Here is a 25,588-nt window from a genome sequence, read left to right as displayed (position 1 = left end):
CCCTTCCCTCTGAAGCCCATTATGCCTCCCAAAAATATGTCCCTGAGGGTTTTGCAGCCTTCAGGTTCACATTTTCAGGAGGTACAGTGGACTTCAGAAGGATGTGGACAGTCACAAAAATCCCCATTCCCCCTTTTTGTGGCACAGGACTAGTTGAGATGTCAGCCACTATGAAATCTAAAGCACAAATCCACAATATATCTTAGTAAGATGAGTACAAGATATATTGTACTGTGAACTGTTTTGTAAAATGAATTGCTGTAAGCAGTGGTCCTCAGGATGTGGTTTTTATAAATCTGACCCTGCAATGTACCCAATGTGAGAGGTTAATATTTAGAGGTGTAGGCCAGGATCCAAAAAACCCCCACATCGTTCCATATATCCAGCAGGGCTTTTGAAGTTGTGTTTCTCATACACTGACTTCCAAAATGCGCTGAAATTCAAGTGAGCTGCAGAAGTGGCTTGTGATATGGCATGGGGGCCTGTTCTTCAAAGAGAAAAATCATACTGGTTATGCACATGCCCTTGGTAGTACATAAATTAGCTGAATTAGTTGTAGTATCTACTAGTGCTAAGAGAAACAAGTGTGGTGTAGTGAAACTTGGATTTTGGAGTTGCAGTGTTAAATTCCTTGCCATGAAATTCATCACTATGATGGCCTTGAGTAAGTCAACATCTCAGGCTATGCTATCTTGTTAAAAATAGGATAATTACCATGTGAGCCATCCTGAGCCTCTTGGATGAAGGGTGAGATATGAACATGACATTAAGTAAGTATTACTTCTAAGTAAGTAATTATACTTAGAAGTATGTACATGGGGAAAAAATTAAAAGGTATTCTTGCCACATGGGTCAATGAATTTGGTAACATATACATGAGATTTGGGCTAAATAATTTCAAAGGATTGTATACCAAACTGATGTTTGTTCCTTGTGCAAACATTGTGACATAAGATGACTATAGCATATTAAAAGAACTAAATTATTGAATATGTGTGAGAATTGGCTAAAAACAACAACCCCCAAAAACATACACAAAAAATTCTGGAACTTGCATTCAAATCAGTACATCACAATTTACCTGAAATTTCAAATTTTGTAAAATTCTAAGACCATACATTTCAAATATAAAATGTGCTGAATAGTTTGAATGTGCTGAATTTAAATTATTTAAATTTTAATGAATATTTAAATCATATTTGCTGACTGCTGAGTATTTAATAAATATATTTAATCAAATAATTAAAGTAAAAAAATTTAAAAAAATGAAATTTAGATAGTTATATCTATGGAAAAGATACTGCAAAGATCCAAAGATTCTGCTGTGGTTATTTGGTCCCAGAATTAAGAAAGCTCATTTCTGTATTCTTGAATCATAGGTATATAACTGATAAAATGTAAAAATTGTTAAAAATGATCTGAGCATTTTCACAAAATTAAACTACATGGCAAAGATAAATGCATAATTAACAGCTGAAAGATGAATAATGGGCCTTAAAACTCTGTATAACTTTTGGATATTTTTCAGGGTGATCGATATTTTTATTTATACACATTGCATGCACACATGTGCTCACTCACACACATACCCTTTTTAAAATATAGTGGCCATTATGGGAATAATTAGTATTGTGAATCACCTTACTTGTTTGTCAAAAGCTAAGGATGCAAAATGTGATAGTGACTACAGTATTCTAGTGATAGAATATAAATAATTCAAAACTAAATTACCAGATAATTTTGGGTTTTCGCAGTTTGTATTTTGCACTTCCATGTGTTTTGATGACTTGCACTTTTTGCAACCATCCAGGATTTTATGAACCGTCTTTAAGGCATCTATCACCTTATTCCTCTTCATTTTCCAGTGGGCAAATTTTCACAGGAAGGAGAGTTGCAACACGGACGCCTGCAGTAGCTGCTCCAAAAAGATTGCTGTATTTTCATTGACATGCAGTGCATTACCATAATTGGCTTTTCTACATGATAGGAGAGAGGAAATAATAATGTCATTTTATTTACAGCCAGAGTGTCGCTTTATGAGACTTCTCCAAGTTTCTGCCATGCTGTGTAGGTCAAATGACATCTTTTGATCAGTCCTGTCCAAAGATATCAAAGCTGAGTGGCATGTAATGGAGACCTAGTGACAAACCAAATCTAGAAAAGAAATAAGACTGCCAGTTTCCCATTAAACAGCCTGCTAAACAGCACAGCTTCCCTGTGTCGGCTACGAAACTACTCTGACCACCTAAATCAGGAGAATGAAAGGAGGCTGAATTGGACATTAGTACTGCAAATGACTGCCGTGATTGCCACTATTTCCTTCCTTCCCCCTCCCCAAAAAATCAGCAAGCAAACCATGCGAGTTACAGTTAGACTGGTCTTCTCCCATTTCATTTATGTTCTGCCACTTGCTGGTTTTCTGATCTGGTTTGTTTAGGTTTGACATCAGCCAAATGGTGTAGCAGGATATCTCTGACAGATATTCTTACTGATTTAACAAGTAGCAGACCTTTGCAAAGATGGCTCTTCTAAAGCCAGATTTCATCTTTAAAAAAAAACACAACCCACCCGTCTCTCTTCCCTTTCATCTCCTTTCCTCCTTTTTATTGTTGTATTTATAACACACTCACTACAGTTGTGAACTCTTACCGGGCTGGGGGATGTGGCTGCATATGAGAGTGCATTACCCAAACAGCGTCTGTATGGTTTTTTCCCCTTCCCCGTTGCTAACTTTTAAGGCAGGAAATTAAAGCAACGGGTTACTATGTCTGCTGTTACAGTGGAGATATGAGAATGGTTTTCCTCAGGGGAAGAATACTCAAAATTGGCCAAATCTCAAAATCTTCATTCTGTTTTCACTCAGTTCTCAGCAGACTATGCTTCCTTTTATTCGACAGGAGTTTGCCAAAGTGAGCACAGTGAGCACCCACATGTGCCAATGTTCCTATCAGACTTTCAGAGTCATGTTGAATATTGGAGAATATTGGAGTCATGTTGAATATTGGAGAGGGGATCACAGTAAAAATAAATTGGTTAGCAGAGGTTTTTTGTTATAAATTTGGCACTTAGCAGAGCAGCTAAGATTATTAATGCTTTTGCATATGATTGACTGAAACTGTCTGAAACTGGCGGGGTTTGGGGGTTGTTGTTGTTGTTGTTGTTGTTTTTGCTGCTCCTTAATACTGTGGTATTCTTTAAAAACACATAGTTGATAGTTTCTGCTGTGCAATGTGCTAACAACACTGTGAAAATGTAAAATGATTTCCTCTGCATTTTCTCTTATCATGCCCCCTGAACAATATTGTTCTCTTGTAAACGACACTGCAAATTTCTATGTTATCATATGGCTGCATTTCCTGAGGTGTGAATGTATGGAAGACCAAGTATCCACTTTGTGATTATCATGAGGGTTCTGTTTCCTTTTTCACCATTGTACATGTGCAGCAGGGAAAATTCAACAAAAATCAGAAACTATACCAGTGTTTAGACTGCCAGATCTGCCCAAGTCAAATGCAGCTTTGGAAACCTGCACACATAAAAAGAGCTGGTAGCATCTTATGCAGTGGTGTTATCTTTGAACCAGGCAGACTGATTTAAACGGAGGTGATTTAAATCACCAAGAAAAAGACCTAATTTAAATCAAGTTTCTCACTATTACTTCTTTACAAATTTCTTAAACAATGGTGCAATCTGATCACTAAAATATGTTAATTTACAGCTCTATGGAACATTTACAACATTTTGGAGGCTATACTTTGTGGCTTATTTTTAAAGGAAAAAAATTGTACACAGTACCTGGGTTTTTAAAAAATATAATAGATTATTTTACTTTTTGGTTATGTCAAGTTGCCCTGAATCTCCTGGTTGTACTGCTTACACATAACATGTCGCCCCCCCCCTTTTTTAAACCAAGGGAAGGCATTTCTTCAAAATATTCCCCGATATGGTGACTTTTATGCCCGGAAACCATGGCAGTTTTTCTGTGGCAAAGTGTAGGGGAGTATAGGGAGCTGTTCACTGAATATTGTCTTCCATTTTTATTTCCACTGTTTCTTTCTACTCTGCTTCCTTTCTTCTATTGTCTCTTTGGCTTAAATAACTCCTCTGCCTTGGCCCAGCCCCATCACAAACAACAGTCCTATTATCTAGCCTGTGTCTTTTGTACATGTGGCTTTAGTCTGCTTAGAAAAAGAAACTGAAATCCTAGAAATTTCCAGAAGGCGCTAATTGTTACTGCAGTGCTGGGCAGATTAGAGCCATTTTCATGAGATGAAACCGAACTACATCACCACCACCTCCTCTTCCTCCTCCTCCTTCTACTATACCACTTTTCAACAAAGTTTCCAAAATAGTTTATATAGAAAAAATAAAGAATAAATAAATAAATAAGATAGTTCCCTGTCCCAAAAGGCTCACAATCTAAAAAATAAACATAAGGTAAATACCAACAAGAGCCACTGGAGGGATGCTGTGCTGTGGTTGGATGGGGCCAAATGCTCTCCTCCTGCTACATAAAAGAGAACCACCACTTTGAAAAGTGCCCCATTGCTCAGTTACCAGGGGCATTCAACTGAAATTAGCAGGCAACTCAATGTATGTGACAGAATAATTTACTTATTTCTAAGAGAAATTTCTAACACCCATACTAACAAAGTGTGGACACTCCTAACATGCTGTTAGGCCATGCAGCACTGGTCCTGAAGCACAGCCTATTTTGCACAAGAATGCCAATACTTTTAGAGCTACTACTTCTACTAATATTTATATACTGCTTTTCAACAAAAGTTGATCAAGGCTACCCAGGGGAGGAGTGGCGGGAGTGATCCTGGGGCTTCTCACAACCAGCCCTACCTGGACTTGCCCTGTCATTGTCTAACAGAGTGCACCTGGAATGCAGGTGAACTCCAAGAGTATTTGTGCTGTTGCCCAAGGGTGCCTGCACTTTGGGACTTGTGCAAAAGGGTAGTGTAAAGTGGGTGCTGATGGAGCACGTACACTGCATTGGTCAGTATATCAGCCTTTAAGTGTAGGTGCAGCATGTTTGTGATGAGAACTAATTTTAATTGTGTTATTTCTGTAATGATAAATTTAGTATTTTCTTTACTTTTAAATATATATATTAAAACATAAATATATGTTTTATTTATGTTTTAATATATATGTTTTATAAAATACCGGTATATGTTTTATTTAAATATATATATATTAAAACCCTACTTTGAACCACATCATTAGGCCCAGCATAGTAAAGTGATTGTAGCTGAAGTAAGGGAATCAGGGAAAGGAAGTTTTTGGAAACAGTGAGGTGCCTGCAGTCTAGTACCATTATTCAAAACCAATAGAAAAGTTCTGTTGACTTAAGTGGGAGGTGCAGTTCTATCTGTTGGCATGCAAAGCATTTCTATACACAATTCTCAATTATTCTTAAATACTGAAACTGCACTTTAATTCTCTCCTTCAGAATAAGCAGAAAGATGCGTTGAGACTAGCAAAACTAGAGGTCTGGGACTAGACTTCCTTTTTTTACCATTATGCCCTCCTAGTAATCTTCTAATCACTAAACTTTGGTTTTATACTTCACTGTTAGTTGACGTATGAAGATGCCTTGCACTGAATCAGACCATTGAGACATCTATCTCAGCACTGTCTGCTCTGAATGACAGGGGCTCTGCAAGGTTTTAGGCAGAGGTCTTTTGCAACCCTACTACCTGAGATCCCTTTTTAATCTGGTGATGATGAAAATGGAGGCTGAAATCCATGTTCCTGCTGATTTATCTCTTCAAGGAGCCCCAGGCATCCTGGGCCCTAGAGCCTTTGTCACCCTGATCTTTGGTACTCTCAATAATGCACCAACCCTTTGCTCAGCCAAAGTGTCACCTGTCTAGGTAAGCTGTACCATTCCCTATCTGAAGTGACAGCCATCTTTGAGTACCAGCATCTTAACTGACTTCTCTTTCATCATCTCTGTTAGGAAAATAAGGTTTTCGACAAGATGTTGGGATTCTTTTCTCCCTCATCCCCCTCTTTTATTTCCTTTGACTTCTTAGTTAGAACTGATTAAAAATTATATTCCTGGAAAGGACTGCTTCCTTCCAAATGCAAAAAGCTTGAGTTGAACAAAACATGGGAAAGTGAAACATTGATGCTGAAAGTTAATGACTCAAGTAGCAGAGTGAAATTATTGATGCTATCTAACATGCTCTGTTTTCCTTCTTATTCTCCACGTAAAGAATGTTTGGCCATAAGTTGTGTGGCATGATTCTAACATCTCTCTTGCTCTATAATGGCAATTGAATAAGAAATGGAAACAAGTTAAATTCTTCCATTCTAACATTACCAGCAGGGAAGAGAATGAACATTTCAATGCAATATTATTGACAGAATAGGTGGCGGATGGACTGATGCATCTGTACCTTCCTTTGGCAATCCAGATCCTAAAGAAAATGAATGTGTGGTTTATCAGACATCAGAACAGCCAGCACATTTCTCCCACCCATTAGAATCTCTGTGAAATTATACCAGTGTGTTCATGCTGCTGGTGTCTCCAACACTGTAGAAGGTAGAGCGCAGTGAGAGAGGTGAGAAATTATTTCATTTTCATTTCATTTCATTTTTTATTTTAGCCCAGTATGCACAAGAACTTCTGATGTTCTTGCAAAACCTTTAATCATGAGTTCTTGCTTCAAAACAGAAGCAACACATATATTGAGCCTCTTCTCATGATTATGGAAAAGAGCTCAAGAGCAGGCTGTGGGGAGAGCGGGTTAAACTTACCCTCCCTGCAGACGACCCCACTTACATTGCTCGGCACGCTCCCTGCGCACCCAGACGATTCCCCATGCGCCAAGGCAGCAGAGAGGCCCCACCCATGGAACTACCAGGATGTACTGTACAAGTGCATGGTGCATCATGGGAAACCCCCCTCCCCGGGCTGCCCACAGTGTGGCAGCCGCTTGATCCCTTAACCTCATTTAGTAGGGTGGCTATTTAAGTGGGTTTGCTGCCATGGAGCCTCCAGAATCGGTCTGATCCTGGTGGTTCACATGCACGTGCGAAACTGGGCTGGGCTCCCTTAGCCTGGTTTTGCACATGCATGTGAATAGCCTCATCGCCTTTTTCCTAAGCTTTTGATGTGTAAGTGGTTGCTGCTACATTCTACTATATTTAATTATCACTTTTTGTTCTGCACTGTTTTTTATGCATGGGGGGGGCGGGTATATGCACATGCAAACGTGTGCACACACACTCACACAGTAGCTGCTCTGATTATCTTCGGATAGAAGAGTGGGATATAAATGCCCCAAAACACATTTAATATACATGTACAGAGCCAAATTTCTTTTAATTCCTGGTATGATTAATCATCAACAGTGAATAGTCATGAGTGAGTGTGCTTATTGCTTACACTTTTTGATTTCATTTTTTATTTGTGTGGATTAGTAACGTGACATTTCAAAATGGCTTAAGAATATATTTAAGTCTGTCCTAAACCCCCACAATTCATCAGTCTATCATCTGAGCTAGATCTACAGCTGTGAAGTACTTGAAGCTGAAAGGCTTGGGTTTAAGCCAGTTTATTAACCTTCAGGTCAATGTAGTTAAATTGGCTGAAATGCAAGTACTTGTTTTTCACACGGCTTTGGATTTTAGATTTTGTGTTAATGGGCTTTTGCAAATGTGTATATGTATATGCAGGCTGACATTATGGTTTCTCATTACAGTATGTTCTTGACTCAGGTGTAGAGGAAGAGAAGAACCAGTTAGAATTCGATCACTCTAGTCTACATAGTACATATAGATGGGCTTTCCATGTGAGCCAAGTACATTTTCACAGAGCATAAGCTCCTTTCAGCATAAAAATATTACTGGTTGATAGTGGCCCTAACTGGAGATCCTTCTGAATTCCACTTCATGTAGAAGGAAAGCAGTTATGTATGTTTTTATGGTGATAAATGAATATTCATGAAAAGGTGTTGTTTTGTGTGTGAATGCTTTATTAAAAGTGCTGCTTCAGCAAAGTACTGATGCGCCTGTCCTCTGTATGTCTGGTTGATCATCATTTTCCCTAAACAGACTACAAGGAACTTCTCCTGCACAAGACTAATTGAAGTGAATAGGACTTGTGCAGATGTGGGATGGATGATGCAACATGTGAGATGCTTTTAACATAAAACTGCTGTGTCTGTGTTATATTCTGGCCAACCAGGATTAAATCTAACTCGTTTACTTCTTCTGAAAAATGCATGGCGAGGTATGATTTAAACTTCACAGAAAGAACTCTCTCATGCCTAGTCTGTTGCTCTGTAGTCTAAAGTCACTTCACCTATAGTGGGTTTGTCACAAGAACTTACTTCAGCATAGACTTACAGTAGTTTAAATATTGAAATCAAGCTTTCAACACTTGCCCTCAATAACTAATTAATTGGCCACTGACAATGACAACCCCGCCTGGGGATTGTTTTTAATGAAAGGCGGTATATAAATTTAACTATCTATCAATCAATCAATAAAATGCACAAAGTAGAATCTAGTACTAAAAAGTAATTACAAACAAATAGGGTGAAACCCATATCCTATCGAAGTCAATGGCAATTGTCCTATTGAGTTTAGTGTTTGTAATTGCACTCAAATATAGTGGCTGTTTTCCCCTCTCTTAAAATAGTAGTATTGGAAATAAATATTAAGTATAGCTAACGATTTTAATTTATGTGAAAGAAAATATGAATAATAATTTTTCCATGAAACTGTAACTAAGGAACACAGTACATTTAATATACAATGTTAGATGAGTTGAACAGTTTCCTTCACACAATGCATTATCATTATTATCTAGACACTTTGCTTTTGGCTTTTCAGACAATGGACTGTGTTATTTAGAGAGTACACCTTCTCACTGAAGCAAACACAATGTGCCATACCACTAACACATACAATATATAGCGCCTCATGTCCACTTACATTAGAATGTACAAATTTTAATGCTGTTCAGAGATGACAGCACATCTATGGGGAGACATTGGCATCCAGAAGGCATATCATATGGGCACAGATTTTTAACACGATATAATAATAGAAAAAAGAAAAAACAGATACTGTGTCTCCCGTTATTATTTTCCTATGGCCATAATTTGTAGGATTTCCCTCCTGCAAAATTATAGGGAGAAAGAGGGGGCTGACTGTATTATACTCTATAATATAGGTTGTTGTGAATTATTTTTAGTTATCTTGAAGTCAGCGTGTAGTGCTTGGTCTAAATATTTCTGTGATTACAGAACACACATGTTCACTTAGTATCACAGTTTTTAAAATAACTATACAGATATAGGAGCAAAGGGAGAAATATATTGGGAAAGGTTTAATCACAAAATTCAATCTTTAGGTAACCTCTCTGCTGCTTTTATATGGTAACAATTAAATGCAAACTGTTTGTATTTGATGAATATTGTAGCATTTCTTCACAAGCAATTGCAAGCAACATTTCAAAGCTTTAATTTGAATTAATAGCTCTTAAAACATATCTCTGTGCGTGTATGTGTGTATTTCATTCCATATCTTCTCTGTCAGGATTAAAGAAATACATTGGCCTGAAATATTATCTATTAAATGTATTAACATTCTCCCTACAACATAATTAAAGTTCTGATTCCCAAATATTATATTATTAAGATTATTTCAATGAAATGATTTCTCAAGATAATTCTATAATTTAAAACATGTTAAATAAATTACAATATTAACTAATATGCACGTTTCTGTGCACATAAATGTAAATGCAGTATAGCATAACTATATGTACATTGAGTTAATATAATAAATATTTTTATAATAAGTACAATCAAGGTAGAAAGTGGGGTTTTTTGGTTCATTCTTGTATGCTATCATATTGAGTTGCACTAATATTGTCCAATAAAACAGTAAAAAAGACCTACTCATTAATAGTAGTTCATAATAGGCCTTTATAGAGCAAGACAAGTAACCTACATAGCAGAACAGACCAAAGTGAGTAAAAAGTGAACTTTCATTTTTTATTTTCCCCTACTGATGGTGAATATTACTCTTTTGATATTGATTTGCTTGTGACTGCACTATGCTGTATGCCTGACAGAAGAAAATAATCTCACCAAGCAAAAATATATTACTTGAAATTAATTGTAAAGTTCACGATCACAAATAAGAATAAGCAAAAGTTGTGTATCAGCAATTAATTACAATGCACTAAGTTGCTATTTTACAGGCCCCACTAGGATATATAGAGGCCATGTGGGAACTTCATCTATAGATTCCAAGCAAGGAAAAATCTGTGTAAACATTTATAAACAAAATAATGACCACAGATCAGTGGTGTGGATTCTTCTCAGTTTTTAGAAGGAGGTAGATTGTGCTATGACATTGTAATCAATGTTACTGAAAGATCAAAAGTTTCTGTTCTTGTGTAGCAATTTGTAACATTTCTTTATTTAGCGTGCAAATAAAGTTGCAGTTTATTTATGCCCTCAACATTTCACTGATGAAAATAAGGACGTACCTGTGACTGTTGGAAGCATGATGAAGCAACCTGAGAGATGTAGTGTACAATGTGTAGGGGGTGTCGTCAAGCAACCTAGGAGGCATGGCATACAGTTCTGACTACAAAGTAGAAGGCAGGTCTTAAAGTGCATGAAGGGCACATTTATCCCAGATAACTAAAGCAGACGAGCCAAGCCCAAAGCCTCTAACATTTTGCAGATGAAAATAGGAAAACACTTCTAACCACCAATTCTCATACCAAGGATTACTGCTCAAGCCCACATTGCCAAAAACCTGATTCCATCCACTGTGTCCTCTGCACTGCATAGTGCCTTACTGTTATGTACCGACTTACATGCAGGTGCACTAGAGAGAGTATGCAGAGACTAGAGATGGCTACCCACTTAGAGATTTAATTTGTAAGAGTTCTAGAGACTCAGCTGAATCCTGAAGAATAACAACTCCAGCACTTCATGTGGAAAAAGGTTGAACAAGGCATTTCCAAGAATAAAAAGGACAAAATAGGGACTGTGGTTTACTAGGGACAGAACATAGAGATAGGTGATAGGGCCTATTGATGCCTATGTTTGTTTATTGCTTAAATCTTGTTAAAAGGACTGGCATTTATTTTGCTTAGCTATATATGGTATTGCAAAGTTAGAGTAATATGCATTACTTATTCTGTGCTAAATGTAGAACACTTTCTTAAAAGCAGTTTTTTCATGTTAAAAAGTGTGTGTGTGTGTGTGTGCGCGCACGCGCGCTTTAAGAAACAAATATTCCTATGCTGACCCATAACAACACACACTTGGCTTGATCTAAATGCCCATATGTGCTGAAATCCTCATGTAGAACTTGTATGTAGTTCAGTTGTCCCATTTACTTTAATAGCCCCTGCAAGTAAGGCTACTATATGCAGCAAAAAATTCTGCAGGAAATTATTGTCGAGTGTGATCCCACTACCATCCTCCATTGTGCAGAGGCACTAGAGATTAGGATGTGTTGCTATTGTCTCAGCTCTAGTGTAAAGTAATCTATGAGGTCATTCACACAATCAAAACCCAAAAAGATTTGGGAGCTGTGTGTGCTCCCAATATTTGGTGAAAACTGGGAGCACATACAGCTCCCAAACCTGGGTATAACAGAGGTTTTGATTGTGTGAATGGCCTCTATGTCTCCTTCTGTATGTATGTACTGTACTATATGTACTGCATGCTGGCCCCCCACCCTGAGTAGGGTGATGGATTATGATTGCACTCTTCAGCGTTTGCCTCCGGAGTAAGGTTTGCACCAAGTAGGACATATAGCAAGGAGATTTCTTCTTATGTTTTCAAGCAAGTGGTGTAGGGCTGTCTTGCTTTCCCTCATACTGAATAGTACAGTAGTTGTATTCAGTGCAAGCTCAAAAGCTACATGACAAGATAAGGCTCTATTCATATAACCACTCTTAGGTGAAATAATGTAACACTGAATAATATTGATTATTCAATATTATACTCTATATTTGTAAGGGTTTTTTTTACCTTAACACTTTATAAACAAATGTTTAATGTCTGTCATTTAACCCGTTTGGGAAGATGCTCTTCCCTGGCTTTCTACTGGATTTGCCTGCAAAAAGGACATTTCCAAGTATTCTCCTCCCCACCCCACCCCTGGATCTTTGTTTCGTCAGCCCTGATACTATTCAGTGTTATTTTCTTCAAAGGACTTCTCCATTATTAACCTTTTACTGGAAACCACATTCATTTTATATTTAGCATTTACTAATATAAGACGGAGTCCAGGGGGAAAAAATTGTCTCAGGGATCTCATTAAAGGAGGAAGAGGGGAAAAACATTGTAGGTGAGAGGGGATAAGTGGGCCTCCTGTTTTTGGCATGCTGATTTTAGAAATGCTGAGTGCTGTTGAATTATGGGGCAGAAGGGAATATCTTGCATCTCAGCATATGTTTCTAAAATTTTAAAAAAAATCTTAAGAGAGATTAAATAATGCTTTTAGAAGCATATAAGAAATCTTCAAAATAAAAAAAAATTATCTTGAAAAATGACAATGGTAAATGTAGGATTTTTTTCCTATTTCACTATAACTTTTGAGTGCTTTCTTTCAATATTTCTCTGAATTTTGTATATTCCTATATGGTTGCCCTGATCTTGCAATCTTAATGTGTATTCTCAGCTCGAAGAGAACTGTGGGCAGTTGGTGCTGTATGTGAACAGAGTTCCACCTCTTCATCCAACAAATGGGGCTGCATGTAGGGAGCCCCTTCCAAAAGGTTAGAATCCTGCAGATCAGCTGTTTGGAAAGAGGAGCAGGAAGCTTAGTTAATTTCTGCGTAATGGACTTTCCTTCTAGAGAGTGGATTTGTGGGATTTTAGCTATTTTGATGTTATAATCATACAGTTGCTGCTGCTCTTTGCATACTCTGTTGGATCAGAGCTGCTGTGTGTACAACATGCCCAACTGGAAATATGTTTTGTGTGCAAACAGATATTCCTTTGAAATATTTGCCCATGCTTTGTGAATTGTACTATACACTATATTCCATATTTACAGGCTTCTCACATCATGTATTTGTTTTTTAACCACAGAGTCACCTACTAATGCTGTTATTGTTGTAGCCAAGTACAGCTTTTAGAAAACCAGAGCTGACCATGTGCAATTTTTTTTTTTTTTACTACAGTGTGAAATTGTACGTTTACCACTTAGGTGCATGTAAGCCACTTCTGTGAATTGGGCCCTTGGAATAAATGTATTTTGATATAGTGGCCATCTGCTCATGAATATCACATTTGTTAGTTTAAAAAAAAGTTTGCTGCCGATAAACACATAATTTGGTAAGATTATATCGTTTCACCAGGTGGCAATACAATAGCAAAGTTTGATGTTTACTGTAAGCCAATAATCAAGCTGGATATGCTTTTGCATGTGTTATGCTTGTCACTTGTAAATATTCATCTCTCATTTTATTTTATTTTTAGTTGCCAACTGTTCTTGCCAGAATCATTACGTGGTGTGTGCGTCATAGTTTAGTCAGAGGCAAAATGCTGTAGATCAACATTACTAGAAGACAAATTGTGTAGGAACCAATAATATTTGCTTTCAACTCTTCTGTTTTAATTTAAGTGCACCATATTGCTTAAATTTTAGGTTAAAAATGGTACATGCCATTTAAAGTAAAGAACTGTGAGATTCCTGAATTCACCACTGCAAAACCCATTCAGTATGTATCCTAGTTTGATTTCTTTCCCCACAAAACATAGCTCCATTAAGAGGTTGCTGTCAACCACTGAATTCACCTAGCACGTTATTTGTGAGAGCACTGCCAAAATTGGTTTGTTTCAGTTTACAGACAAGTCTTGACCCAGGGGAATAAATCCATTTAATGATCCCGAAGAATGCAGATCTACAGAGAAGATTCTTCCTCACATAATTCCTGTGCAGATATATTGAGAATATATGCTGACTGCTTTTACTGTTCAATTACTTCACTGTTGAGTTTAGTAAGGTAGACTAAGAACTAGTTTAAAAGTATGCTTTTCAATGAAACTCCATTTAGCAGAGAATAAGGCTATTCACATACTCCCTGGCAGGGCAGAGAGCACAACAGGGGGAGGGGGGAGAGGCAGGGTTCCACCTACCTTTCCCCCAGATGAACTCCTGCTGAATCTCCAGTGCGCTTCTGCATGTCCAGACAATCTCTACGGCTCCATGCGGTGTGGCTCAGTGGAGGCTGGGACTTGTTCACTGGGCGATATCCCTGTGCGAGGGGCATTCTATTCATCTATGTCTTTGTCTGCTCAGGCTGAAAGCAGTCCAAGCATACACACACACACACACACACACACACGGCTCTGGGGTTAAGGGCACCCTTGCACTCTTAACCTTGGCTAAAGGCTGGGATAAAAAATTGGGTCAGGTGGGCGGGGTCCGTTAGCCCTTGCCTGAGTTGGGCTGCATGTGTGAATACTCTTAATATATAAAAACTGTTTGTGGTATTGTCACTTGCACAAGTTTCTCTTGGTGTTCCATATAATCGTGATAGGCTCAGTCAACAATTCCACTGATTGTCCCCTCAGTCCTCTGGTTTTCAGATTAGAGCCTTCAGTTCTAAACCAGTAGAGTCCACTGTCATCATTTGGTCAGATTTAAAGTTCAAATTTTCATTCAGCCATTGACACACTGGGTAAGCATAATGAAGTTGGTATCTCCTACTAGCCACAGCTATACCTGTAAAATGAACTAGTGCTGACTTGTCCCATAATGTTGTTTGATACAACAAGGTCAATATTATAAAGCATTTTTCATGTTAATTGTGCAATGTAAGTAATAGTCATAGAAAATCTTAATAATTAATGATTAATTTGAGCTCCAAGATAAACTTGTTTTAGCTCTACCCTACTCTACTAGCATAGAACATTCTTATTCTTCTGTACCCATTGTCAGAACTTCCAGTAGTGTGGGCCATAAAGCACTGGACTTCAACAGGGAGATCTGGGTTCAAATCTCAACTGGTCTCTTGGAATAACATTCCTGGTTATTCTGCTAGCTGATACATTAACTCTGCTTGTATGTTCTAGTGGATTCTTAGTTATAGTCTGAATTCTTTGTTTACACTGACCGATATCCTTTGACTAAAACAACACAGGTGCAAATGTGCTGCGCTAGTGCAAGGATGTTGCTCTCACTAGTTCCACGATTCCTGGAGCTTGTGTTACAGACGCACTAGTGTTACAGTGGTGTAACAAAGTGTGCTTGAGCAACCTGTAGTGTGCCTTCTGCCGTGAAACCTCTTGCTCAGTCCATATGTGTTGCATGAAAGTATGGAAAGCTATCCACAATCCTTGTTGCACAAATGGACTGAGAGTGCAAGAGATTATTCAACTTTGACTATCCCCTGAGCTACATGATTTTCTTCTGCATGTGCAACTTTGTTGCACTAGTGCAGTGTTAGTCTGGTTGTCAGTGAGTAATAGAATGTGTGGGTTCATAGTAAGCTAAGAAGTATAGAGAAGAACTCTTACATTTAAAAGCCTCATTCTCACCACTGTAGAAATCATGGTGATCATGAAAAAAACCTGTATGTTCTGTAACATTTTTCTTTCTTTTTCAGCATATGTTCCTGAGGAAGAACTGAAAGCAGCAGAAATTGATGAAGACAGTGTGGAGGATGATGGTCTACCTCTGGACATCCAAGAAACTGAGTACATGTGCAATGAAGAATCAGAGATCAGAGAGGCTCAGAGTTATCAGAACTCCCCAGTCAGCACAGCAACAAATCAGGATGCAGGTTACGGTTCGCCATTCAGTGAGAACAGTGACCAGCTGGCCCATTTCAAAAGCACTTCTTCTAAAGAAGAGAGAGAAGATCACCAGTGCTCGGACAATGCTTCCTACCCACAGGATAGTTTGGCACAAATAAAAGCTGTATATGCAAATTTACTATCAGAATCTTGCTGGTCCACTTTAGCTTTGGATTTAAAAAAATCAAAGAATAATGACAACAGCCAGAAGGAAAATACCACTAATAGCAACTCTAGTATCAACACTTCAAGTACCAGTACAAACACCAGTACTAGTACAAACACCAGTACCAGTACAAGTATCAGTAGTACTAGTAACAATAACAGTGGTGGCTCAGGTTATGACTGGCATCAGGCGGCATTGGCCAAAACTTTGCAGCAGACCTCATCATATGGACTTCTCCCTGAACCTAGTCTTTTCAGCACAGTGCAGCTTTATCGGCAAAACAATAAACTTTATGGTTCTGTGTTTACTGGTGCCAGTAAGTTTCGGTGCAAAGACTGCAGTGCTGCATATGACACACTGGTGGAACTGACAGTGCACATGAATGAAACTGGACATTACCGGGATGACAACCAAGATAAAGAATCTGAAAAGACCAAACGATGGTCGAAGCCTAGAAAACGATCACTTATGGAAATGGAAGGCAAAGAGGATGCCCAGAAAGTGCTAAAGTGTATGTACTGTGGGCATTCATTTGAATCTTTGCAAGACTTGAGTGTCCATATGATAAAAACAAAGCATTACCAGAAAGTGCCTCTGAAGGAGCCAGTACCAGCCATCACCAAACTGGTGCCTTCTACCAAAAAGCGAGCACTTCAGGACTTAGCTTCACCTTGCTCACCTGAGCCCACAGCGATCACTTCGGAGACCACAATCAGTGAAGCAGCGAAGGATCAGAAAACTGCCAATCCCTATGTGACTCCAAACAACCGCTATGGCTATCAAAATGGTGCTAGCTATACCTGGCAGTTTGAGGCCCGTAAAGCCCAGATACTGAAATGCATGGAATGTGGCAGTTCTCATGATACTTTGCAGCAGCTTACTGCTCACATGATGGTCACGGGGCATTTTTTGAAAGTAACTAATTCTGCCTCCAAAAAAGGAAAACAGCTAGTACTGGATCCTGTGGTAGAGGAGAAGATACAGTCTATACCTTTGCCACCCACCACACACACAAGATTACCAGCTGCAAATGTTAAAAAGCAGCCCGATTCTCCTGCTGGATCTACAGTCTCTGAGGAAAAGAAGGACCCAGAAAAGGAAAAGGTAATTGTTAATGAAACAGACAAAAAAATTAAAGAAGAGAACGAGGACTCTGCAGAAAAATTTGAACCTACAGCTGTATATCAGTACCTGAGAGAGGAGGATCTCGATGAAAGTCCTAAAGGTGGAATAGACATATTGAAATCCCTGGAAAATACAGTGACAACAGCTATAAGCAAGGCTCAGAATGGAGCACCTTCTTGGGGAGGCTATCCCAGCATTCATGCAGCTTACCAGCTTCCAGGGACTGTTAAACCCATTCAGCCAGCTGTGCAGAGTGTTCAAATGCAGCCATCTTATGCCAGCAGTGTAAAATCATTGTCTTCAGAACACAGTGCACTGATCCATTCCCCAGGCAACCTAACACCCCCACCTCACAAAAGCAATGTCTCTGCAATGGAGGAGCTAGTAGAGAAGGTCACAGGCAAAATCAATATAAAAAAGGAAGAAAAGCCTGCAGAGAAAGAGAAATGTTCTCCCATCAAGCCATTGTCACCTGCTGCTAAAGAGAACAAAGACTTTCCAAAATTAGAGGAAACCAACAAGCAGCAGCAGCAGCAGCAGCAAAAAAAGAATCCTGAAACAGAAGTTCAAAAGGTCAAAAAGGACAGTTCAGCAGATGCTCATGCACTTAATGGTACTGAGCCACCTAAAGCAAAAGTCACAAATGGCTGTAATAACTTGGGCATCATCACAGATCATTCACCTGAGCCATCATTCATTAATCCACTGAGTGCTTTACAGTCCATCATGAATACACATCTTGGCAAGGTTTCTAATCCTATAAGTCCTTCTTTGGATCCTTTGGCCATGTTGTATAAAATTAGCAACAGTATGTTGGACAAACCTATTTACCCAACAACTCCAGCCAAGCAAGCTGATGCTATTGACCGGTACTATTATGAGAACAGCGATCAGCCTATTGATTTAACAAAGTCCAAAAACAAACCTCTGGTTTCTAGTGTGACAGATTCTGTCTCATCTCCTCTAAGGGAGAGTGCCCTAATGGATATTTCTGACATGGTAAAAAACCTCACAGGGCGCTTGACTCCAAAGTCTTCAACTCCATCTTCTGTGTCGGAAAAATCCGATGCGGATGGAAGCAGTTTTGAGGAGGCTCTGGATGAACTGTCACCGGTACACAAGAGGAAAGGTAGGCAGTCCAACTGGAACCCTCAACATCTTCTAATCCTTCAAGCCCAGTTTGCTTCAAGTTTGAGGGAGACTCCTGAAGGCAAATATATTATGTCGGACCTAGGCCCACAGGAGCGGGTACATATCTCTAAGTTTACTGGTCTTTCTATGACCACAATTAGCCACTGGCTGGCCAATGTGAAGTATCAATTAAGGAGGACAGGTGGAACTAAGTTTTTAAAGAATTTGGATACAGGGCATCCTGTTTTCTTTTGCAATGATTGTGCCTCTCAATTCAGGACTGCTTCTACGTATATAAATCACTTGGAGACACATTTAGGGTTCAGTTTGAAGGACCTGTCAAAATTGCCACTAAATCAGATTCAAGAACAGCAGAATGTTTCAAAAGTCCTCACAAATAAGACTTTAGGATCACTTGGAATTGCTGAGGAGGACTTGGGCTCCACATTCCAGTGTAAGCTCTGTAACCGAACTTTTGCAAGCAAACATGCAGTAAAACTGCACCTTAGTAAAACACATGGCAAGTCCCCCGAGGACCATCTGATCTATGTAACTGAGTTAGAAAAACATTAGCGTCCAGGTAAGCAGCCAGGTATGCAAGTGACCACAGGAACATTGCACTAAACTTCTTCATAGTACTGCACTAGGCCTGACCTGAGCCTCTGAAATCAGTCTTACTTTTGTTGCTGAACTGCCTATCTGGACCTTGGTTTTTCTTACATACATTTTGTAGTTATATTTATATGCTCTTTGTCTGATCTGTGCATGTTTTTTTTAAATCTCTCTCTTTTTTTCTTTTCTCTTCTTTTTCTGTGAGTCAAAGTCTGACCTTTATTTTCAACATCTGTCCTTGATGTTAAGCTATCTTTTGTAGAATATAGTGGGAGACGCTATTGAGAGACGTTAATTTAGCCGTAAAGAAAGACACAAAGAACAATAATAAAAAGACATCCTAAAATTACAAAGTTGCCATGACAATAAAGGTCACAGAACCCTGTAGTGTCAGTTTTTTAACCCTCTGAGGACTGTAATAGCATTTCTGTGCCTTTCCCAAAGAAGGTTTTTTTTTTAAAAGGCATTTCATTTTAATTACTCTGTGTTGCAAACAACACTTATATTTCATATTTTTAAAAATGTCAAAAAAGCATTTTTAAAAAAAAAAAATTGCAGATCTGATTTGTGGAGAAAAGATGCATGTATTTCTTTGAGGATGATGAAAAGCTATCAAGTGCTCAAGGGGTTAGGAAACCACAACCATGTTTAAGAAAATAAAATAACAAACCAAGTTGCCACTATGCCCAAACCCTCTGGATGCTGAAAATTTGCCATTTAGTTGGCAAACAAAAAGTATGCAAGTTATTTAAAAAAATGTACAAATGCTATTTCTTTTTTCCTGTAAAATATTGCAGTTTATAGGTATTTACAAATGTAAGCTTTGGTACAAGCTGACCTTTCTATGGTGTGCTGCATTGGTACATGAAAACAAAACAAAAACAAAAAATGGGGCAAGTGTTGGATTCAGTTCCTTGTAAATTGCCAGCATCAGCTTAGAAAAAAAAAGTACATGTTACATATCGTACCATTTTAAACTGTTCAACTTCCTTTGTACCTTCTGGCTGTATGCTTTCTCTTTTAACTTTTTATATTGTCATTTTATATTCAATTTCTGTGTATATAATGTAAAACCACACTTTTTTGAATAAAATTTAGTTCCTGCAGCTTGAGTTAAATAGAGAAATTTTACTGGCACCTGCATCTTCCCAGATGCATGTACTCAAAGGAACTATCTGACAAAATAAATAAATAAAAATAAAGCAAGCAATGCACTATGAATTATACATTTTGATGTTTTATCATTAATATTGTACAGTACATTTTTTTTGGTTCACACAATTAAATCCACTGTTTTCTCAAGTGTAAAATAAACCCACATGCAGTTCTTGATTTATGTATACTGTGATGTCGTCATTATTTTGCCTTTGAGGTCTTCATTCCAGCAGTGAGAGGTTTCAGCCTGAAGTGTGTTTCGAGTCATTTGTGATTTCCAATATGCTCCATTCTATTCTCTATGTATTAGTGCTATCTCAGAATGCTATTGCAGTGGTTTATAGATGCCAATGTATATACCAAGAACTGAGAACTTTGTCACTGAAATATAAGGCCACTTTAAAGTATTTGACTTGCCTCAACAGCATCTAGCTGTCTGTTGACCTGTGCAGTTAACTTGTGGAAGCAAATGTGAAAGACTGCCTTTCTCACAAGCTCTATGTTCTTCTGGTGGCTAAAAAGCTCTAAGACTGTATCTCCATAGATGATTTCAGGTGGAAAGAGAACCTCCAGGCACTGTGCTGGCCACATTTCTTACAATGTTCCACAGTATGTGCCTATATTTAGAAATGCAGGAGCCTTCCCATTTTAAAAATGTGTAATGTGAAAAGTGGCCCCTGGAAACCAGTTCTTTCCGTGATCATTTAGTGGCTGAAAGGCCTTAGTAAGATGACTTGCTTCAGGGCTTGTTCATATAGCACATTTGAAAAAGGAATGCATGTATATCATTTGCTAAAGGTTCATTAGAGTTTCACCAAAGTGAAGTAGGCTTAATCCCCTTTCCCCCAAGCCATATACACACCTGCTTACATATATAGGTTATCTAGCCTAGCACAATGTAACATTATTTATAATCTGCCAAGGTAAAAGTCAAACTCTGCCCATGGGTATCTTCCCCCTGATAGTTGTGGCTGTGTATTCCTTGTGTTGATACATTTACATTAGAATTGGTTAACCTCATTATCTCTTTGGAGCTGAATCCATTAAGCCGGTCCTGACACAAATTTAGGTATTGCTCATGGATCCATCTCAGAAAATTCACACAGATAAACAATTATGGTGTGTTATTTATGTATTTTGTTTCCATGAGATCCCTTCAAAAATCATCCTAGGAGTGCCAAGTATTATGGTGGGGAAGATATATGGTGCTTATGCCATGACTCAAATTCTAGCTGGCCTTCTAGTACAGTAAGGAGACAAGTTGTGGTAGGGCTGCTGTTTACATTACCACATTCCCTTGATTTTAAAATACATATAGGAAAGCATACAAAAAACCATGGCCTGATGTAAGACTGAGACAAATAAGGCACTTGTGAACTGTGGTAAACATCCTAGGAGATTTGCAAAGCACTCATGTCTTGTATTCGTGTCTCCCACATTGCAGACATGCATCTATTTCCATTTTCTGGTTGTTTCACTGCATGTAGTTTGAAAAGGCAGGAAAATATAAAATAGCCGATCGATTCAGATGGTGGCTGAGTTCAGTAAACCTATGGCTAGAATACCTAGTCTTAATACACACAAACAGTAATTGAGGTGGTAAACCTGGACTATACTGAGTCAGGTGGAAGATTCATAATGGAATGCTTCATCGTGAAATAATATTATTGCACATACAGAATGAATCTATCAGGCTGGAAAGAATGCTCCTTCTTGACATCTCATTTTCTGCATGCAGGGAGCTTTTTGTGTGGACAAACATTCAATGAAGTGACCCCACCCCCAATCTACAGTTTGAACTGTAGCAACCTAGGAAGCGTTTTACCATCTCATCTACCATTTGTGTACACTGGCGAAACTTGCTCCTAAACAGAAAACTTGGCTCAGATTAGAGAAGCACGAGGCAACTTAATTGCAAATAATACTTAGAAGTATCAAAGAAAAAGGCATTATGTATAGTGAGCAAACTCTCAGAAGAACTGAGTAGGACTTTTTCTTACCGTTGCAATAATCTTCTGAGGTTTTGACATTGGTTCTTACTTAGTGTACACAAAGACAGACCTGTACTTTTTAAATATTACATTATGAAGTAAAGATAAGTGCTATCATATCAGATGTTTCCCTTATTCTCTTTGCTTCTGTTCTGTTCAATGCAGATGTCACTTAGAATGTAAAAGTGAGCTGTCAGGGCCTTCAGTGCTCTATGATATGAGTGCTGTGACAATTAATGCTTGTGCTAGCAAGGCATCCACTATTCATTACACATGTTGAAAGGATATTTAGTAGGGAACATTTCTGAGAAGTTTGCTTTTCAGGTATCGCTAGGAGGACTTGGATGGAAAGATATTGCCAGATTTTAAATGGAGCAGCTATCTTGATTTTTATTTATAAACTATCTCTTAAATGGTACTGTAAATCAGGAATGGTGCTATTTTCAGAATTTGTAATGATGACAGTTGTTCACAAAAGACCTGCCTCTCACCCAGAGATCTGCACCAGCAAATGTGTGCTTATATTTCTGAAAACCATCCAAGGATAAATAGATAGAGTCAAACATGTTTAGGAGCAGCATGTGATTAATATGACTAAACCTTCATTGTTTTGAACATCATCTTGCCAGAATCAAGAAATGAGCACTGATTCTTTAGAATCTCACCAATACCAAACTCTGTTTTGCCAAAGACAATTATAGATTTAAGATCCTGGCACAACTGAATTAAATAGCATCTCTGACATTTTCCTCCTGAGTAAATTTATTACCTGCCTATGTTTTTCATCTGATCATTTAATGACAAAATTATACTCATTATTTTATTATTTATTGATTGATTTGATTTCTATACCACCCTTCCAAAAATGGCTCAGGGCGGTTTACATAGAGAAATAATAAATAAATAAGATGGATCCCTGTCCCCAAAGGGCTCACAATCTAAAAAGTCACTTAATGCTTTCAGCCTTAACATTCATTTCTTCATTTCAGCCTTAACATGCTATTACAAAATTATTTTGTTTTATAAATCATGGGGAGCATCCAGATTAAAACCATAAGGAACCAAAGATGTTTCTCACTCACAAGAAGAGAGTGGATTATTTTCACAAATCCCTCCATTCCTCAAATATGTCCACCTCCCACTTGGATATGTCCCCTAGGGCTGGAAGTGGGGTTTGACAGAAATTGCTCCTCCTTGTCCTTGTGTGAGTGGAACATCTTCCATTTATATAAGTCTTCATATGGATGACAGTTGTATATGCTTTAAAAAGTAGGAATAAAAATCAAAATCCTTTTCATTTAAAAAAAAGTATGCTATTTAGATTCCTATTGTCAAGCCAGCATTCTGTTTCTTCTCCTGACCTCAGGATAGCCAAGTACAGACTGACTGTATCTGCAAAATATTTCAGTTCATGCAAGAGACTGCCATAGGAGTCGCATTCTTTGTTAAATTTCCCTTTCTTTTCTCCATTGGCAAACACCTGTGTCCTTTAGGGGATCAAGCCATCTAGGTATTTTATTTCTGTTCAGTTACTAGATGATTATACATTTTAAGCCCAAGGGATGGAGAAAAAGAAGAAACAAAACTTGGGGGGGGGGGTTATTATCTTTTTTTAAAAAGTGCATAACTACTATGAGCTTAATTGTTGTTCTTCTTTACATAATAACCCTGGAAAGTTTTCTTTACCTTGCTAACATGATTACATGATATTTAGTTGTTGGTGAAAAGAGGTTTCATGGAAGAAATAACTATTCTGAGGCAGGCTTCAATATAATGTAAAATCCATTAAAGCTCCCTACATGTAGCCTGAGTTCTCAGCACTAGGAAACCCTGCTGCCTTAAGGTGATCCATGGGTTTGCTCATTCTGATAGGTTTTGCAAGCTGCTGGATATTTTCAAGATGGACCGTTTCTTCATTATTGTATTTGAACCACATCCAGTTAGGTTAATCCAGTTATTATGTGCATAACTGCTATATTAGAAATGGCAAGGTATGTTAAACTAGGGATTCTCTAGAGGTTATTTTGCTTAACAGCACAACACACAGGGAAATATGTTGTATTGTTTAAAAATTCAATATAACCTCTTATTAATGTGTTTCCAGCAGAATTTGTGATTACTCATGAGAGAATATTTCATGAATTTGGATTACTTTACACATTTGCTTCTATGGTATGTATGTAATATCCTTGTTTTTCTCCAAAAAAGTCTTAAGAAAGGTAGGTATTCTTATTAACAGGAGCTTCTATAAGAAAGTGACCTGTGTAACCTTTCCAAGCCACTCATGAAGAAAGGAAACTGTCAGTGCCTCGGGGCCTGTGTACATATTGTAAGCCACTCTCTTTATTCTGTTAAAACATTCAACATTTATTGCATCTCTTTCCTTTCAAGAATAGTACAGATACCTTTTGTCTACAATACATCTGTCAGTGTGTACATCTTGCCAGCCAACAATGTGTACAAGCACAATCTTGGTTTGCCTCTTTTGTGAGTCAAATTGCTTACATTCTATGTATTATTTAGTTGTTGTTTTGAGGATAGTTTGCTTCAGACATGTATGTAATTTGTGTCTTTGAAAGTGGGTTAGTCTTTTTTTAAATAAAATTCCCAGTTGGCCCTATATTTTAATGCCTTTTAATGTTCTTATATTCTTTTTTAAAAGGTTATCATCCTGATTATACACTGTGCTCCAGAGCATCTGTAATACTAGCTTCTGGATAATTATGTTTTGCAAATCAGAAACCAGACTGTTGTACATATACTCCCATTTCCTTCCCTCACTGAAGTGATTTCTGTCTCGTACAGACATTAACCATGGTTTGATATGTGCACTGATACAAACCCTATATTAGGCACTGAAACCAAATCATTATTTTAGCTCTGGTTTACAAGGGATATAATATGAACCAGTGCACATGCAGCACATAATCATGGTGTATGCCAGAGAAGGATAGGCAGAATTGCTTCAGAGAGAAAGAAGGGAAGGCACATATTTTCACAAGGCTAGCTCCTGCTTTGGAAACCATGGTTCGGAAACCAGCATTACATCAGCACCAGGTCTCTGATGTATGTGTGGTACTAAGTACAAATCAGGGACTTCTCCACTCTAACTGATGTTGGGGAAAGTTCCATAGGCCTGATAGGAATAAACACATGGAGCTTCCTCAACTTCCCAACAGGAAAACATAGGCTCACATGGATTTGCTCTATGGCTGAACTGTAGTATCCACACTGAAAGTGCCACTGAAAACTGCACCACTTTGAACTGGAACAAGGATTTCCATGAAGTGAATAGATGTATGTATTATTATTTATTTTAAGATATATTAAGTTACCTTTCTGGATAAGAATGTCCCTGTTGGTGGCATACAACACACATACCACCTAGAGCATTTGGAGTCAGGCAGTATATAAATAAAATAAAATAAAATAATTAAATAAAAACTGGGTAAACTAGTAGTGCATATATATAGATTGGTAGTGCTTATTAAAGGATTTGAGGTCAACCAGCTATTAATTAATAAATTAAGACAGGACTGCACAACTTCAGCCCCTCTGCAGATGCTGGACTATAACTCTCATAATCTCCAGCTACTGTGGCC

General features: G+C 38.0%; 1 protein-coding gene across 11 annotated transcripts in view; it reads left to right on the top strand.

Moving 5' to 3' along the window:
- Positions 1–20,176, top strand: part of TSHZ1 (teashirt zinc finger homeobox 1) — a 99,036-nt gene extending 78,860 nt beyond the window's left edge. For 9 of the 11 annotated variants that reach the window (XM_053246782.1, XM_053246777.1, XM_053246779.1 and 6 more), the window contains one exon: positions 15,617–20,176. In XM_053246782.1, coding sequence (XP_053102757.1) covers positions 15,712–18,801 — 3,090 coding nt within the window. In that variant the 5' untranslated portion in view covers positions 15,617–15,711 and the 3' untranslated portion in view covers positions 18,802–20,176. Of the gene's footprint in view, positions 1–12,711; positions 12,779–13,120; positions 13,583–13,653; positions 13,727–15,616 lie in introns of those variants that run through there. The other 2 variants (XM_053246781.1, XM_053246783.1) reach the window with 2 other exon arrangements.
- The last annotated feature ends 5,412 nt before the right edge of the window (positions 20,177–25,588 follow it).

The sequence above is a fragment of the Hemicordylus capensis genome, chromosome 4, assembly GCF_027244095.1.
Source record: "Hemicordylus capensis ecotype Gifberg chromosome 4, rHemCap1.1.pri, whole genome shotgun sequence".
Taxonomy (NCBI): domain Eukaryota; kingdom Metazoa; phylum Chordata; class Lepidosauria; order Squamata; family Cordylidae; genus Hemicordylus; species Hemicordylus capensis.
This window is presented reverse-complemented; position numbering and strand designations above follow the sequence as displayed.